The sequence below is a fragment of the Cupressus sempervirens genome, chromosome 5 (assembly GCF_028749045.1).
Source record: "Cupressus sempervirens isolate cs-2001-9-10 chromosome 5, ASM2874904v1, whole genome shotgun sequence".
Classification (NCBI taxonomy): Eukaryota; Viridiplantae; Streptophyta; class Pinopsida; order Cupressales; family Cupressaceae; genus Cupressus; species Cupressus sempervirens.
In genome coordinates, this window is record NC_143122.1 from 631163929 (window position 1) to 631183075 (window position 19147).

General features: G+C 35.5%; 1 protein-coding gene across 1 annotated transcript in view; it reads left to right on the forward strand.

Annotated features, from left to right (window-relative positions):
* Nucleotides 1-298: 298 nt before the first annotated feature.
* EMB1873 (porphyromonas-type peptidyl-arginine deiminase family protein) overlaps nt 299-19147 on the forward strand; it is a 74249-nt gene continuing 55400 nt past the window's right edge. The window contains exons 1-2 of the mRNA XM_089832135.1: nt 299-461; nt 18508-18624. Coding sequence (XP_089688261.1) covers nt 18538-18624 — 87 coding nt within the window. The 5' untranslated portion in view covers nt 299-461; nt 18508-18537. The remainder of the gene's footprint in view (nt 462-18507; nt 18625-19147) is intronic.

The window sequence follows — 19147 nt, forward strand, 5'->3', positions numbered from 1 at the left end:
CAAATTAACATTCATTTATAAATTTATCATTAATTAATAAAAGTACATTTTGATTCTGCATAAAAGTGCCTTACTTGTATATCCTCTCGAATTGGAAAAGAACAAATTAACATTCATATATAAATTTATAATTAACTAATAATAATAATAAAAGTACATTTTGATTCCTGCATAGTCAGTGCCTTAGTGTCTATCCTCTCGAATTGGAAATTTTTTTTACTATATCGATTTGGATGCGAACGCGAGAAAGTAACCATTGGCTTTTGCATATATAATATCACCGGCAAATGATTAGATTAAAATAACCAGTCAGAAAGAATATTCACACTGCTGCCCTCTTGGAATTCACTGAGGGCCGGGGGCAGTGGATTGAGAGTGAAACGATCTATGTTTGCTTCGTCGAACTGGGAGTAGCATTCGAATAATTTGGGTGCCCTTTTCAATTTTTCTTCCTAACATAGGTATGCAGTTGGTCTATTCTTTCAGTCTGTATTTGTGTATGTACGAATGGAGTAAGTTTATTTGTTTCCCGATTAGTTGTTTTTAGATGCGCTCTCATACACATTATACTTTCAATATTTATGTATGTATTTATGTTACTTCCTTTTATTTCTTGGCTAGTTATTTTTTAGATGCACTCCCATACATTTTATACTTTCAAACTGTATTTGTGCGTGTAAGAATGGTGCTTTCTTTTATTTCGTGGCTAGTTGTTTTTACATGCACTCCCATATCCTTTTGGCTCTCTTTAGTTACATGGATCTCTATGGAAGGGGCCTAAAATCCGGATTCCAGCCAATATGGTCTTTGTTCCTCCAGTCAGAATAATTACCACCATGGCATTTATGTGTGTTACCTTTGATTCATTTAATTAATTCGCTATACTTGATTTTACTTTAATTCTGTGATTGCTTATGAAGTTTTTCCTATTAGTAGCTCCATAATCGGTCATTGCATTATTTCACCTTAACTTTGCTACTAGCATTCTACCCATTTCTTCTGTTTGTCTCTTGAGTACATCCCGAGGTATTCCTCCGAATATTTGGTGACTTTCGTTGTTGCACATTTCTGTTTGGGGATGGCAGGGTACGTGTTACATTGAATGTTATCTGTAGAAACCAGAAGACTTATCGCTAAAACTGTTCTTAACGATTCAACCACGGTGTGAGAAATGGCGCTTAATGGGATTACAAGCAATTTAGAATACGCTCAAAATATACTTTGGAAAATTTCAACTCAGTGAAGACATATTTATTCACAAAAATGAAATCAATGTACTTTGTCAATTGATCTGCGACAATACATATTTCACCTGTATTTTCAATTGTGATAGACCTGAGATTAAATCCATTGAGACACTATCCCATATTTAATTGGTGACAGGATTTGGCTTAAGCAGTCTATGAGATCGCATGCTTTCCACTTTATTGTGGTAACATGCATCGTAATCATATACAAATTGGAGAATGTCCAACTTCATATACTGCTAGCAGAATTTAATAGTTATACTCCTGTAGGTTTTCTGAAAATCACATGCCTATGCTCACTTACGTTCTCAATAAGAGGCGATTCAGCTCTCAGGTGTATTTTAAACTATCTCTGAAGAATATAAGGTTCTGCTGAACAAACCAACCTTCTCCTGTTGGTTTGTAGTGTCTTGAGTGAAGTTTGATCTAAGCTCTAGTAGTGGCGTTGGCGTGGATATGAAGAAGTTTTGTCAACCAAGCAGTTTGGGTAAGGCAGATGGCTTTATAGATACAGCTCTCATCTCGACAGAACGAAGCATCACCTAAAACATTGTCCTTCCTATCTAAGTAATATGCTAGTATCCAGTCCATCCACTTTTGTTGTTCCTCTCCAAGTTTAGCACGACAAATTATTTTGGTTTGTTGTGATGAAAAACTTATTCCAGGAGAAACTTTTGACAGTTATCTATAGATGTAAGATAGTCAATATCATCTCTTACTGTTAGCAAACTCGAATATCTTTGTGTCATTCAACTTCTTGCTTTGGGAAACAATGAATTGTCTATCTGGTTGAAGCACTTCACCAAACTCTAATTCAAAGATCAGAATCAATGATGAAGGGTTCTAAAAAATCAGGGGTGATTAACTCAAAGGGCATGCCATTGAAGGGAAGTTCTGCACCTTTTCTAGAAGCTTGCCAATCCCAAAAAAGCTTGGATGTTGCGAGGTTCTTGGGTACATGCTCATAATTTGGGCTTTCAGGTTAGGGTTAGCTCTCTTAGTATTTTTTAAAATTTAGTGTATGCTGTTGAAATTTTATAGGAATATTTTGAAGTGGGAAGTCTTGTAAATTTTGTAGCGCAGTTCTCAATTTTGTATATAGAAACTGATTATTTCATTTTATAATTTTGTATAAATATAAAATTAATTTTTTTATTGATGGGAACCATATGCACCGGCTCAAATCTTCTAACAAAAAACTAAGAACTGTTATTATTCAGAAAAAGATTGTAATTATTCTTATAACATTCTTTTCTTTCTATTTCACAAAGCCTTTCTTTAGAATAAAGCTTGTGAATTGTGAAGGAGAATATAATAGAAAATTCTAGTACAAAATTACAAGTATACAAACTTGAATGAATCATCTAGGGACCTTGTTCATCACTGCTTGGATTGTAGAAAGAACAATACAAATGCCAAAAGGCATGATTTTGAAATGGTTGCAACCCTCTTGAGTCTCAAAATCTTCTCTTGAACTTGGAGTCAGATTGGGATTTCACAATAATCAGAGTGACGGTCAATCTTTGAGAAATATAAAGTTTCGTTGCCTTTGAGCATTGTAAATTTGTTTCTAATAGTGATTTGGTCGGGTGCTATGCAATCAACGCACATGTTGTAGGACCTTTCCTTTCCTATTGGAAAATTTTAAGAGGTGTTGACATAGAGGGTCAATTCATTTTTAAATATTTAATCTATTATTATAGCTCTAATATTTGAAGTGTTAGTATTTGTCATGTCCCCTTTCTAGAGTGGACATAAGAGACGATAGAGTTGGCCTATCATTAGAGTCTTGTAGGCTGGCAGTGGTGTTTAGAGACTCAGTCAGGGTATACAGTGTTCGGATCTGGAGTTTCAGACAGTAGGAGGGCAGTTGACAGCAGTTCCTTAATTGTAGGAGGAGTTTCCTACATTTTTGGAGGTGGAGATGGGTTATAGTTTCGAGTCTCTACAAGATCATTCTATGGTTTCAGTTTTGGGAGATTCAGAGACATTCCTATTTTTTAGGAGTATCCCTAATTTAGAGTGATGAGACTGTCAGTTATTTCAGATTATCAAGCATCAGTCACAGGAGGTGACGAGTTCAGTTTCACCTTGTAGAGGTGTTTTGGCTATCAGTTCGCTATTTGGGAAATATTTTAATATATTTAAATATTCTCCTAAGTTAGCATTTTAATAATTTAAATAAGTCTAAGTTATAGCCATTTTGGAGTAATAAGGGGTTTTTTGGCCTCATTTGGGTGAATATCCCTTGGTGTAATAGCTTGTTGGAAAAGTCTTGAACTTTTCTAAATATTTCTCTTTTGACTCAGAGCAATTCGGTGAACAGATTTCTTTCTATTGGGAAAAAGGTCATTTTCTGGATACTTGACCACTTTAAAAATGAGAAATATATTATTTTATAACCCAACGCCACATGGAGACACTTTTAGGGTTCGAGCTAAGTTTGGTGGGTTATAAGGAGGTAAAAGACAAAGTTCAGAGGCATTATGGATATATTACATCTTGGATTTGAGTTTTGGGCTCTGATTAAGCTTTCAGCATTTGGGACGCCAAACCCACTTGCTTTGCCTGTTTGGGACGTAGCCGCCAATACTGTGGTCTAGATTCTTGTAGTTAGAGGCATCTTGGAGATTGTGCATTGTTTCTTCTGGGGAACGCAGTACTGAGTCAGAGTTTTAACTGGGGTTTGGGTATTTTACCCACGTGTGGGCACTTTGCAGCTGTACAACCGCGCCTAGCAGCCATCTACTTTTCCATGTACAACATTTAAGAGCTGGATTTTGGCCATAGCTTCCTTCTGGGCTCATATTTCACTTTCACGCCTTCAGGTTGGCTTTATTCTTGGTTGTAATCATCTAGATAGTATTGTAAATCTTCATCTGGTTACATATTAGGTGTATATTCAAAAAAATCTGCTTGAAGCGACTTTGCTTTAAATGTATTTGGAATACATTCTTAGAACTGGTTCATGTTATTGTACTTTTGTTATTACTTATTGAAAAATCATCAAAAATATAAAACAATCAAACCCTTCTTTTTGTTATTACTTATTGAAAAATCATCAAAAATATAAAACAATTGAACCCTTTTACAACTTCTGTCTAACTCTCCAAGAAAATTTTAATAAACAGGGAAAACAAAATTAAAAATAATAAAATTACAGCAGATTAGCAGTAGAGATCCATCAGGGATCTTTTAGTGGTATCAGAGCCTAGAACCTGCTAGCCTGTTGGAAAAGAAATTAGTTCAGTTACAGGCCAATACCATGGCTAAAAATAAAAATGGGTGCTCTAAGGTTTCATCTTAGTTAACAAGCACAAGTAAGATGCCTCTTGCCAAGACATTCAATGTTGCAGTTATGAGCAGCTACCATCAGTATTGTTCTCTTCCTAAGAAGATATGCAACCTCTTTTCCTTTACAGAATTTATGGGTGTACCTGAAGCAGATGATAACTAGGTATCTACAAGCTCCTTTCAGCAGAAAAAAGAGAAAGAAATATTAAATGATAATAAAGAAGCCATTGGTCACAAATTGGAAGAGATTAAACAATCAGGGGACAAACCATTAGAGATGTTGGAAATGTGATACCAAGGTGTGAGGCCTATTTTGAAATTTGCAACAGCAGTTCAAATCATGAGGTGACATTTATTTCAAATGGAGGTAATGATGTTGATGATGGTATTCAACTTAAGAATGGGATGACAAGTTTAGCATGTAGGTAGTCTGATTTTGAATCTCATAGAAGCCAAGTTGAAGACTTCTTTGAGCCGCTTCTATCTAAGCATGTGAAGAATCAAGACAGGGTGTTGTTTGATGATTGGAATTGAAGTATGGAGGAGGTTCCCACAACTCTAATTTGGGGCAGCAATAGCTTACACCTTCCTTTTTGTAATATGGTAACTCTTTCACTTGGGAATAGTCATGAAGGCCCGTATGCAAGTGGTGGCCATGAGGCTTTCTATGATAATACACTTAAAGGGGTCAAAAATATAACTAGAACACATCATAATTATTATGAAGTTCATAACAGCAGTGACACAACTTCGTTACCTCAAGATGTGGCATCCTGTGGTCAAGAAGAGAACAATGATTTGTATTCTATATTTGAGGGTACACATGGTGCAAGCATGGGACATGATGATGGGAATGGTACAAGTCATCATAAGCCTGATTTTGTGTACTTTGGGGTAGATGATATAAAACATTGTCAAAGGTTGAATAAATATTGGTTAGATAGAGCTATGCAAGCAAAGATACTTGCTGCCCAAGCAAGACGTCTCCAAAGAGTCAAAGAATGCCATAATCAGATAGATGATGCAAGGAAACAAAGGGAATCATCCGTTATATCTTTATTTCTTCCAACGAAAGAATAGGCCAGCATTGATTTGGATGGAACAAGTAATACAGAGGGTCAGGATTATTTTGGTGAGTTTGCACAAGAGAGTAATCCGGACATAGGTATTTCAGAGGCATTGGGTGATGAGACTTCATGACATGATGAGTCTGATTTCTTAGACCATACTCTAGAAATCAGAGTAGTGTGTACTCATAGTGACACTGAATCCCAAGATCGTGATTCGGTTGTATGTGCAGACACATGGCGAGCATAGTGTGGTGACAGTAGTTTCATCATTAACAGAGGAGGTGGTCTCAGAGGTACAAAGTTGCAGTATTATAAATGAGGATACATGCATTAGTGAATGCATACTGGATACTCCTTACAGCGATGTACATGACTCCGACACAGTATTCTACCATAGCGCAGATTTAGAGGTAGTATACATGCCTGAGAACTATCATTTTCAAACTCCTCATCGCTTGATTAGACAACTCAGGGTTGATGACAAGAGGGTAGATATAGTGGTTGAGCAGTTTGATGTCACTCGATAGATGTTACCTACACTCAGTTGGAGTGCTCTCATGACTGATGAGAAGGATAGTGGAGGATTTTCCATGGCAGATTTCCATGCTCTTCATAAGGCTATGGGGATATTGAAGCAGGACTTATACTATCAGTGTTGCGATAGTGCGCTCCCATCTTCAGAGGATAGAGTTGTTGACTGTAGGCACTTGACTCAGCAGTTTGGGAGGATTGGTTGGTGGGACCAGCAAACGATCCAGCATTATGTCAAGTAGTTTTCGACATGGGCTATCACATCTATATCACAAAAGCTTCATCCGGGATCATGGTTACAGGATGATGTGGGTATTAGCAGACATGATGCTTTGGACGATTATTACTTTCGTGGTGGTATCACAGTGGTTGCAGAGAGATATGGCATGATAGAGGTTTCCAGTTATCCCTGTTTATACCTGATGGATGGGTGCTAGTTCAGATGGTGTTGGAATCTGGGTGTTGTTTTGTTTGACGCCTTGTCTCACAGGGATTCTAGTATGTTACCACCTTGGTTGTGGGAACACTCTCATCCAGTGTGGGATCCTGGTATTTTCCTATGCAGTGCATTTGATTGGGCGATCCTTGATGTGTTGCTTCATATCACACACCCAAGAGTGTATATCAGAGTGGCGCAATAGGAGTTTGTTCATTGCTTGTGGACAAGCAATCTCCGGGAAGGGAGGATTGTTATGTCCCCTTTCTAGAGTGGACATTAGAGACGATAGAGTTGGCCTATCATTAGAGTCTCGTAGGTTGGCAGTGGTGTTTAGAGACTCAGTTAGGGTATACAGTGTTAGGATTTGTAGTTTCAGACAGTAGGAGGGCAGTTGAGAGCAGTTCCTTAATTGTAGGAGTTTCCTACATTTTAGGAGGTGGAGATGGGTTATAGTCTTGAGTCTCTACGAGATCATTCTATGGTTTCAGTTTCAGGAGATTCAGAGACATTCCTATTTTTTAGGAGTATCCCTAATTTTGAGGGATGAGACTGTCAGTTATTTCATATTATCCGGCATTAGTCACAGGTGGTGACGAGTTCAGTTTCACCTTATAGAGGTGTTTTGGCTATCAGTTCGCTATTTGGGAAATATTTAATATATTTAAATATTCTCCTAAGTTAGCATTTTAATAATTTAAATAAGGCTAAGTTATAGCCATTTTGGAGTAATAAGGGGTTTTTTGGCCCCATCTGGGTGAATATCCCTTGGTGTAATAGCTCGTTGGAAAGGTCTTGAACTTTTCTAAATATTTTTCTTTTGACTCAGAGCAATTCGGTGAACAGATTTCTTTCTATTGGGAAAAAGGTTATTTTCTGGATACTTGACCACTTTAAAAATGAGAAATATATTATTTTATAACCCAATGCCACATGGAGACACTTTTAGGGTTCGAGCTAAGTTTGGTGGGTTATAAGGAGGTAAAAGACAAAGTTCAGAGGCATTATTGATATATTACATCTTGGATTTGTGTTTTGGGTTCTAATTGAGCTTTCAGCATTTGGGACGCCAAACCCACTTGCTTTGCCTGTTTGGGACGTAGCCCCTAAAACAGTGGTCTGGATTCTTGTAGTCAGAAGCATCTTGGAGATTGTGCATTGTTTCTTTTGGGGAACACAATACTGAGTCAGAGTTTTAACTAGGGTTCGGGTATTTTACCCACGTGTGGGTACTTTGCAGCTGTACGGCCGCGCCTGACAGCCATCTACTTTTCCACATATAGCATTTGAGAGCTAGATTTTGGCCGTAGCTTCCTTCTGGGCTCATATTTCACTTTCATGCCTTCAGGTTGGCTTTATTCTTGGTTGTAATCATCTAGATATTATTGTAAATCTTCATCTGGTTACATATTAGGTGCATATTCAAAAAAATCTGCTTGAAGCGACTTTGCTTTAAATGTATTTGGAATACATTCTCAGAACTAGTTCATGTTATTGTACTTCTATTATAACTTATTGAAAAATCATAAAAAATATAAAACAATCGAACCCTTCTGCAACTTCTGTCTAGCTCTGCAAGAAAATTTTAATAAATAGGAAAAACAAAATTAAAAATAATAAAATTACAGCAGATCAGCAGAAGAGATCTTTCAGTAGTTTTCAAGGTATTATTATCTTCTACATTTATAATAATCAAGATTCTATTTCATGGTAGGTTATCATTGAGACTTAAATCTAGCAAATTCTATACATATATGACAGGTTGTAGTTGGGAGTTATGGAGTATTTGTAGCTAGTAGTTGTGGCATTGAATTCTATTTAATTTAATCTAATTTAAGTTACCAATTTGGGTTAGGGGACAGGTGCAACTATGAGAACCCGATATATGGGTACGCGATTCTTTTTAGGGGGTTGGGTATGATGGTCTATATATATGCATTATATATACAAAATAATAAGAGAAACATACAAAATTGTAGAACTGAATCATTTCATGGTATGATGCTTGATCATTAGTCAATGCCAAATGCCAAAGATAAACATTAAAATTCTAATGAAAATCATCACATTGAATTAGTGAATTACAAAATGACAATGTAGTTCATGAAATATGATTCAATGTTCAATGTTCATTAATCATCATAGGCATTATTAAAAAAATCATTTATGGGATTTTCAACGGCTGCAAGTAGATCATCATCAGCATTAGAACTCAGAGTGTTTCCACTAGCACTAGATGTACCTTGTGGTTTGTCATCACTATCATCCAAATCAACCATAGTGGCTCTAGCGAGATCATGAATGGTTGCATCCAAGTCAGCAGACTCGGGTGCTATCACTCAAAGCTTTTTTGCCCCCTTCTTGTATTGGGGATCATTACATGACAAAAGGCATAAATTGGTATGAATATACACCAAGTCTTCATCTTTTTTGCAGCCAACTGGATACACTTTATTGGGTGGATAAAAGAGTATGTACTTCGATTCCGCTTAGTAGTAGAAGAGCTTGCAACATGGAGAGAGACCAACAAAATAAAAAAATACAAGATAAATTCAAGAATGTTAGGTGTTAAGTTCTACAATACAAGTGGCACTTGTGAGAGGTTCTTGATTGCAATAGGTTGGAGCTACAACATATAATCTTGACCATGGAGGTACCACCATGTAATAGCATCCATTTTGCATTGGTTATTGATAACACAAGAGGAAACGTTTTTTCTTGAGACAACCAATCCAAATTCTTTCCTAGCACTTGACTCCACCTTTGGATCATGAAAGAGTCTACTAAATGCCCTCTTGTACCCATAAGCAACTTCAGAATCTCTATATGGTGGCACACTGCCTAGGATAACAAGTACTTGTGAGCTATAGTACCCGAGAGTTAGAGCATATGCAAGGAGGTGCAATGGTGTGGTCATCTTGTTTCCACGATGTAGAACAATGGTTTCCACCCTTTTGTAAAAGGTGTCTTCAAGAACATTCTCTCCCCTTCTTATTACCAATTTTATTTTCTCAAACATTGTGCCCATGCTACCATAGACATCCCCCAAGCATGGTTCATTTGTATCAACAAATCGAAGTGTATATAGGATAGGCTCGGTGAATTCTAATACATATTCCACACAAACCACCAATCATCATCCAAGATCAATGCCTTCACCTTTTGGGCTCTCTTTGAATTTGATTGCTTCTAGATACCCTATTGGTTGCTAATAACCATCTGACCCAATGCTTCTTTTACCTTCACAAGTCATTTCAGAACAATTGTGTGAGATGCAAACCGGGGCTCAGTAACCTAAGGACATGTTTTTTTTTTGGTTGGTGATTATATTGATTTTTATTGATATTAAAGATAAATACATGCTGTTTCTGCTGTCTCCATATGAGTATATCCATCAATTACATAAAACCCTTACATTGTTATTCCTACTCCCCCTAATTTTTATTGATATTAAAGATAAAATTAAAATACATGCTGTTTTTGCTGTCTCCACATGAATATATCCATAAATTACATAAGACCCTTACGTTGCTATTCCTACTCCACCTAAGCAAAAAACTGAAAGACTCCTACTGCCCATAAGCGCTTCATTACATAGCCATTATATATCCATATAGAGAGCCCCATTCCCATAACCACAAGATTACAAAAAGCAAAGTTTTGAAGGCATTATACTGCACTATGTGTCCGTTAACATACTACAAAAAACCATTACACCAGACATTACTTTGCCTTGCAAATTCAAATGATATTGCCAAGGCCATCAAAAGACAAAAAAAAAGCCACTTTAACCATCAACCTCTGTAGTATTCGTCTTCTTTATACGAGTAGCTCGCTTTGATTGGTGCTATTTTGGAGCTCTTGGTTGGTTGTGCACCACTACCTCATCCAAATTTGCCTCAAACTCTGCTTGACGAAGGGATAGCTTCAACTTCTCCCATGCAATGGTATTCATCCTTATCTAGTTGCCTGGGCCAGCACACAAAAGGCACAATACCCTCCTCTCTCGTTACTTCTAGGTCTTCAATTCCCTCAGAGATCGAATCCTACACTGGGTATTGCCCATATAAAGGCCAAGTTGAGCCTAATCAACATATCTTCCTCTACTAGTAACCTCATCACCCATTTAGTGTTGTTCATATTCTCTACAAGCTCTAGATCCCATGCCAAAACAAGAGAGACAATATCCATATTCAGTTGGAAGCAATGTTTCGCTTCCATGAAATGTTGACCCAACAAATCCCATACAACTACAACCACATCCTCACGTTTACATTTCTGCATTCTTTTGAAGCTCTGCAATTTAATAGGGCCAAAAAAGCCTTGTTTTGGCAGAGTGTAAATAGACTGATAGTTGCTTCCATGCTTTAGCACTACTTTGGTTACCTTTTCCCAAAACAAAACAACTTCAATGTCTTTTTACATTAAGTCATATGCGACAGTATAAACCTCTACACACGAATGTCAGTATGCATTGCATTGTTCGTATTTATTTGAGTCTTGGATAACATTATCATGACCCATAGTCTCTATGGATTCAATGAGAACCCTAGAAACAAACTTTGCATCTTTCACTCCCTCTTCAAGTTAGCTTCCCTAGAAAACATTGCCTCCTTGGGGGACACTACAATAACATTGATCAATGAATGGTATTGACAAAGTTTCTTAATTGGTTTTAGTCGACCCTCTACAAATTTTCTCTCTTTTTGAAATAAGGTATTATACACCTTTTCATATCAAGGACCTGTGAAACCTGGAGGTGCATTATTTATTTTTGACACCATCTCCCTCCAATATGGCAATCTCACCAAGTTGAATAGAAGACCATTCGCATAGAGGGAATGCGTAGTTTTTTCATCAGCAATATTTCTTGTCTCATTTAAAAATGTCCTCTATAATGAACCTCTGTTGCTAGTGGAGATTCATGGTGCTTCATCTCCATCCCCCGTAGACGGCATAGGCAAGAAGGGATGAATGGAGGTTGTAATTGGTCGAGAGGGTGATGTCATTGTGGAGCTGTAACCACTTTGTTTTCCTTTTGCAACCAATTTGTCAACATCTTCTTGATAGTGCTACCATTTGTCCTATAGAAAACCCCTTCTTATTCAACCTAGGCCCTCATATATATTAATCCCTTTATCCCTAGGGCCCAAAATATGAAGTTTCACTCGGTAATAGGAGCTATTATATTGTGCATTGCAAAAATTGCACTTCCAAATAAACCCCCCACCTCTAGGAAGTTGTTAAATTCTTGTTATATGTCTCTATAAAGGAGTCCTTTTATCAATTTTGAATTTCTGACTTCCCTCCCCACCCATTGAGCTTTGACTACTCATTGTTGCAATCTATAAAAAAAAGATACTTGAATTTTTTTTTCACAAACTTGAAAAAATCCATCAAAAACTTGTAGAAATCTATAACACTTAAATTTGCTTTGTGGAAGCTATTTGACACTCCATAGTCAATATCCTTCAAATACAATCATTTCACTTCAAACTGCCAAGTTGGAAAAAAAAATGAGAGGTAAAAATAAAATGGAAGTGTGTTTCAAGGCCTGTGAATTAGGGCATTTTAGGTTATGAATACAATATATATATATATATATATATATATATATATATATATATATATATATATATATATATATATATATATATATATTTTAATAAAGTTTGAACCCACTTTATTTAGTTTGGGCCATGAGTCCAGTCAGGTGCATCCAAGTCTGCATCGAGTGCGCTTGGGTTTGCAAGTGTGGAAATCTAGACACACCTATAGTACTGGGTGTGCACCCAGCACACATTCATAGACGCACTTGAACCTAGTGCATATCCAAACTAGTTCGAGGCCTCAAGATGCAAACTCGGTATCACAGTATTATTTTGTTCATTTCCCACCAAAGGGAGGCATTTGAATTGGGCCTTTATTTGTTGGAGGTAGTTACTCAATTTAGGCATCCCATTTTATCACACAAAAAGCTTAATTTGTTTGGGCACTTGTGTTCAACCGATACTCTTCTGTGGAAGAAAATGCATTGCAGATTGGTGATAACAAGAACTTTCTTGAAGGGGCCCATCAGCTACATAACAATTACCGATGACATCAACCCATCGGCTACTCAATATTTACTGACGACAATCAGATCCCTATAAAAAAAACATAAAGATAAAGGTCTCTATCCAGATAATTATTTAATAATGAATAATAATAAAAGATAAAAATATTTTAATATCTAAATTTAAATATTAAATTATTATTATGGTAAAAAATGATATCAAAGCATTCTTTGTAAAAATTAATTTTTAATATTATATTAATTCTCAATCCAATACTAAAGTAAAAGAGATTGGATGATAACAAGGGTAATTAATTATGATGACAATTAAACATTGATAAATGTATATATGATGAGTAGATTATAGGTGTACAATAGAACTATATCAAATCTGTTATCCTTAAAATAAACATAAGGAATCTATATGAGAAATGCTTCTATGTAACACAAGATTTACATTATAACAACAATCTCTACAAGGTTGGCGATCATGAGACAAATTTACTTATACAAAGAAAAGTACATGAAAAGGTAAACACCAACATTAATAAACATGTACAATGAAACCGATAAACATGTACAATGAAACCGAGAGGGACCTATCCAAAGAATATCCACCCTTACCAACTAAGCGTAGACCATATAAGGCCATATTGCTAAGGATTGAGCATTTCAACCTTCTTCAAAACATCCTATATATAATCCATCTATAAATTAATCTCAAACAATATGCTATGATATAAGCATAATTAAGATACTGAGACAAAGAAAGGTTAAGATGAAAACCTTACAAAGACAAACAATATTAAAACATTAGGATGATACATTAATGTTATTCCATATCAGTGTTAGCAACATTAGACCAATATATTTTAATATCAATGTTATTCAATTTTAAGATTATTACTTGAATAATGTTAAATGATAAATAATAAGCATTCAATATTAATACTATATTTTGGTTAAGGTCATAAATTTGGTGATTAAATCGACTAGGAAGTTGATCCCCATAATGATCTAAACATGTGTTAAATCAAACACCACCGAATTGTAATTGGAGCACATACTGTAATTAACTTAGGACTAATTCAATTTCTAAGGTCCATAATATACATTGATAATTATTTTATTATCATCATCATGTTATTGTCAGAAACTTGATATATTAAGTGCTTAAGCAAATCCATGCAACCATAATAGAAAGGCATGTGAAATATGGAAAAAGCCACCACGAGTGGGCATGGTAAGACATGCCGCTCAATGGGCCATGGAGGGTACTTAAAAGGTTGACATGGAGATAGGAGAGGGGGACTGGAATATAAAGTGAAATTAATATGTTAAGACAGATTCATTATGGGACCAGTAAAACATGTGGAACGGGCAAAGAAGATGAGGAAGGTAGACTAAGGATAGATAAAAACAAAAAAATATTATTAACGAGCAATTTGACATGGAGTTTGACCAACCTAAGTGGGTCATACTGAAATTGTTACAAAGCCATTGGGCATTATGAAGGAGTTCATGCAGATTTCCATCAACTATGTATAACATATGGTAAAAACCAAATACTTTTCAGATTCGATACAAATCATGGAAGGAGTGTAAGGTAATAGAGATTGAACAGTAACTTGCTTCATGATGATATAAATACGAATATAGATATAAGTGCCATCCTACGTAAAAAGGAGGAGATACAATGGCGAGAATAAATTCATTAAATAATAAGAGACTTACTTCCCATAAGCAAATAAAGTACCAAAAAAGTTCGTTGCTTTAAAAAGTACAGAGGCACAAAATTACTTCATCCGATAGCCAAGTATAAGAATGAAGGAATCAACTAAGTGATAAGGAAAACAAATAATTCAAATTCTCACTTTGGTGGCTAGTAGTAAAGACTAAGATGTATCTAGAGATTAAGGTATGAATTGATATAGAAGAGTTCTTTGCGAGATCTATCAAGGATAGACCTGCATGGGGCAAGCACAAGGAAGGTAAGAAAGGTATGTAGGGAATTTATGAATTATATGTAATTATGAATTTATTTATTTTTCATAAATTATGCTTATGGAAATGTATTCATGTATATATAAAGGTGAAATTCTAAATGAATAGTCTACATGGCTTAATGGCTAAAGGAGATCAAGAGAGTCCCTTTTGAGGGAAGAGAGTGATCTTAATATGGCATCACCTCATGTAAGTTGGTATGTGAGTTTAAGTCTCCATTGGACCCACACGAGTGAGGGTGATATAATTGTTAAGGCCGGGATATTGCATTGAAGGTAACATATGCATATGTGATAAGGGCCTTGGATAGAGGATATCTCTACCAGGAACGACCTTAGAGGGAGCACTCCATAGAAGACGGAGAAGTAACTGAGAATGGTGCTAGAATTGATATTATATCATTCAAGACCTGGAGGTCCTCAGGAGGGTTAGTAATCTTGATGTGGAGATGTCTTTAAGGTTGGGGTTATAGGATAGAGGGTAGAATAGTGAAGTTAGTATAAATTCTTACGTTTGTTTTGCAGGTATTCTTTGTCCTAGCTAGTGGGGACATTTCAATGATAACCCATCCGTTACAGGTATCTTAGGATCGAACCTTTTGGGTACATGAGGATGATCTCATACAAGGACTACGTTGAAGCTTCATGTAGCTGCAAGATTTTAGCATGACTAGGTTGTCTATTTTTTGAATTTAGAGCAATTTGTGTAGCATTTTGTTATTTGAGTTGTTCATCCTTCTAGTTTCTGTTAAAGCAACATTTATTGACGTTTAATAGGGCTCCAAAGAATATACATCTGATTCAGATGGTTGTGTGTTGGTTGGTGTGGTTCCTTTTATTTGGGGTATGTATGCAGGATCTAAATGTGTGTTTCATGATCAGATTCCATTATATAATTTCCAAATTTGTTCTAGCTGTTCTTTCTGCCACGTAGGCTCTATCATTCTGCTATACTTGATAGGAAAGTCAAATAATACAAGCTAGTTTCCTCATTTGGTCATTTTTATGCCTCCTGAGGAAATCAAATGATAGTTTTGTATGCAATTTTCTGTTCTTAATAAAATCTCAAAATTTTAATTTACATATCAGGTTGAGGCCATAGAACAGTATTTTTTTAAGTATACTTTCACTTGAAAAACTGAATAATATGGTCTAGGCATCATTTTTAATCATTTGGAGCTTTTTGGTGAATTTGGGTGTAGTAATATTGATAGATTTGTATGCAGATTTTTATTGGTCATAAAAGATGATTATTTTATTGTATATACAGCAGCTATAGGGCATACATATATACTGTTAACTACTGTATTTACTTGAATATTTAGTTTGGTGAGGTTTTTGATTTGATTTGGTTATCAATTTCTCAGTTTTGGGTGCTGATATGTAGTGAAAAAATGGATGTTTTTGGAGCTAATGAAAAGTGGCATTTCTAGATTTGATGGTGGTTGCAAATATTTTGTTGGGGATTATTTCACTTTACATAATTTGCCCATTTATTCTATGTGGAACATTTGGGGTTCAGCCATGTAAAGATCTTATGTATCGTGGGAACGACTAAATATTTTAGGACATTTATAACAAGGGTTTGCAGAAAAGGGGCCAAGGCAATAAGAATAATGTTCAATTGAGGGTTAGGGTAGTTAAAACGGCAAGAGCCATATTGCCCTTCCCTACTCATCTTATCAAATGAAAAAGGCTTCATAGTAGTTCCCTCTTTTAATAAATCATTCTCTAGGGTTTCAAAATGTTTTTCTACAGCTTTGCCTACAATTAGCTCTTTTTGCTGAGTTAGGACCAAATAGTTTTAGTTTTGTTTGGAGGTTTACTTTTAGATTCATAATAAGGATCTTTTGCACCATTTTCAAAGAAAGCTTGGCCTTGGAGCTCAAACTTATAATTTTTCTGTGTATTTTCCATAGACATATCTTTTTGAAACAGATGTGTAAGCCCTAGTTACAAGTTTCCATTTGAGTCAAAGCATGAACAAAAATGACAAACTCAAATTGAGGTTTGTAAAATTCTTCTCCTTCCCATGTATGTGCACCATTGTCCAAATGGAGCAGGACCCAATTTAGCTTATCATTTGCTTTTTAATTGTTTGCAATTCAAAGACCAATTTGACCTTGCACAGCCATGTACAAACCCTCAGTGGACTTCCAAAGCCATAGCCATATGATGCAATATTTATTTGTACATTAAAAGAGGAGTGCAGTGGCTTTCTGTCTCTTCTTCCTTCCCATTGGGATCGCCCAAGAATTGACACTTTCCTCTTCAATCTCAACAATAATGCCCTTGTGGTTTGAACATTCAGATTTGGATCTTCCGAGCATTTCCTTAAGGTTTGAACTTCTCTTTGAATCTCACTGGTGGACTTGGTGAATTGACTCTTCAGCTCATCCTTCGTCATGAAATTTGAGTTTTTTCTTCGATAAACTGCCTTGGTTGTTTTTGCAATGGTGATAGTAGATCAACTGAAACTCTGACACCACTTACTACGAGTCAAATAGTACAGATTACAAAATGATCTATGGGAAAGAAGAGACTTCAATGCAAAGTAAAAAGTAAAATAGGTGCAGTTGCTCATGCAAAGGTGAACAATCCAATTTTTAACACAAAGAGGGCTAATGGGGGGCTCGCGAAGGTTTTGTGAAGCATGGCATGGGATGTGCAGATTCATAGTTGGACGCATGGGAATGCATTTGAGGGTTTTATATTTCAGATTGGGATCTTGATATTAGATTGACTTCAGGATGATCAAAATTGGATTTCCCGGTTAGGGCTTTCCTTCAATTTATTACCAATAGTGAAGAAAACCCTAAAGAGACTGAAGGGAACTGAATGCTCACATTTACCTAAAACCAATTGACGCAATGTAAATCATGTATCATCCTAACTACTTTGTAGACCCGGAACTTAAGACAAAAAAGGCAATAACACACCCCGAACACTATGTTGTGACTACAATACAACACATTCCCTCAGTTGTTTTGTCAAAAACTTTAATCCATATGATACTCTGTTTAGAAAACCCATAAATTTGTCTTAGGCATTGCCAAAGTTGATCCAACCTATTATTATTTTACTTCAAGGATGTAACCCTGTTGGTTCCTTTCCACCTCATAATACTATCAATGGAAATAATGCTCTTTGTCCCTGGCGTTTCCAAGCATTTCTGATCTAGTTCCATCTATAGCTGAAAAGATGCTGTCTGAAAGATTAGGTTTTGAATTTTTTAAATTTCCAACTCCCTTATTGCTGTGGTAACTGCTTCCATAACTTTCTATGTCTGTTTCTTTAGCATAATAAATATTCAGTCCTTATGTCCATGTTTGATTCAGTTATTTTAATACAATTTTTAGCTAGACAGGAGAAGTGCTCTCTCCTGAAGTTTTTAAAATCTTGCTGCAGGTGAAGATTGGATGCATATATGTTCCTTGGTGAACTTTCATCTTATTTTCGTTTGAAACTTAGAACTGCATTTTTTAAACCAAACTCATCTATGGTACTCGCTTAAAAAACATATTATGTATCCACAAACAGTGTTTTAATTCTGTATGTTGTCCTTACTCGCAAACACATCCCAGCCTTCAGATGGTTGATAGCTTTGCACCTCTTGTTTCGACTATTTGTATTTAAATTGAATGTATGCTCATCACTTGCATTTGACTTAGTATATAAATTGGTTGTTTGCTGCTATTGTGCATGTAAATTTAAATTTATTTTCCTCAATTATTTTGGTTTTCCCTTATGCAATATGGATTGGACATTTCACATTTACAAATGTATATTTAATATTAGCCGAGGCCATGTAATTGTTCATACTTTATCATTTATGTTGTATTAAAGTGGATAAGTAAAATGACTTGAACAGGAGTATTTCTGGGACAAATACCTCAGAGGTATGGAAAATAAAGCTAGCCCAGCAGAGTGTGGATACCATATGCCTGCAGAATGGGAGAATCATTCTCAATGTTGGATGGGATGGCCTGTAAGTTGGGTTACAAATTGATTAACTATATGGCATTGTCTAATTTCAAAATGAAAGTTCTAATAAATTTTCTAGTACAGTTTTCAGAAAATTTTCCCTTTGGAAATCGTATAGTTTATTGTCACAATTTTTTTAATTTTAAAATGAGGGTAAAAATCACATGTTTTAATTATTCATAAGTTGCGGGATCTTGTATGGGGTTTTAGTATGCTGGAATAACACTTCCTTTTTCCTTGGGCACGGTATAGCTGAACACAGCTGTATATACAATATTTTATTTGAATCTTTGATAGTATGGTACTTCATCATTGATTAATGATAGTGATAAAGATCATTTTACACACATATATATTAAATAAAATAATATTGACATTTTAATCTTTGATTGTGCAGTACTTCATCATTGACATCATTGATCAAATCATAGTAATAAAGATAATGTTGATTGATAGTTTAAAATTTCAATATCATATATATATATATATATATGTATATGTATGTATGTATGTATGTATGTATGTAT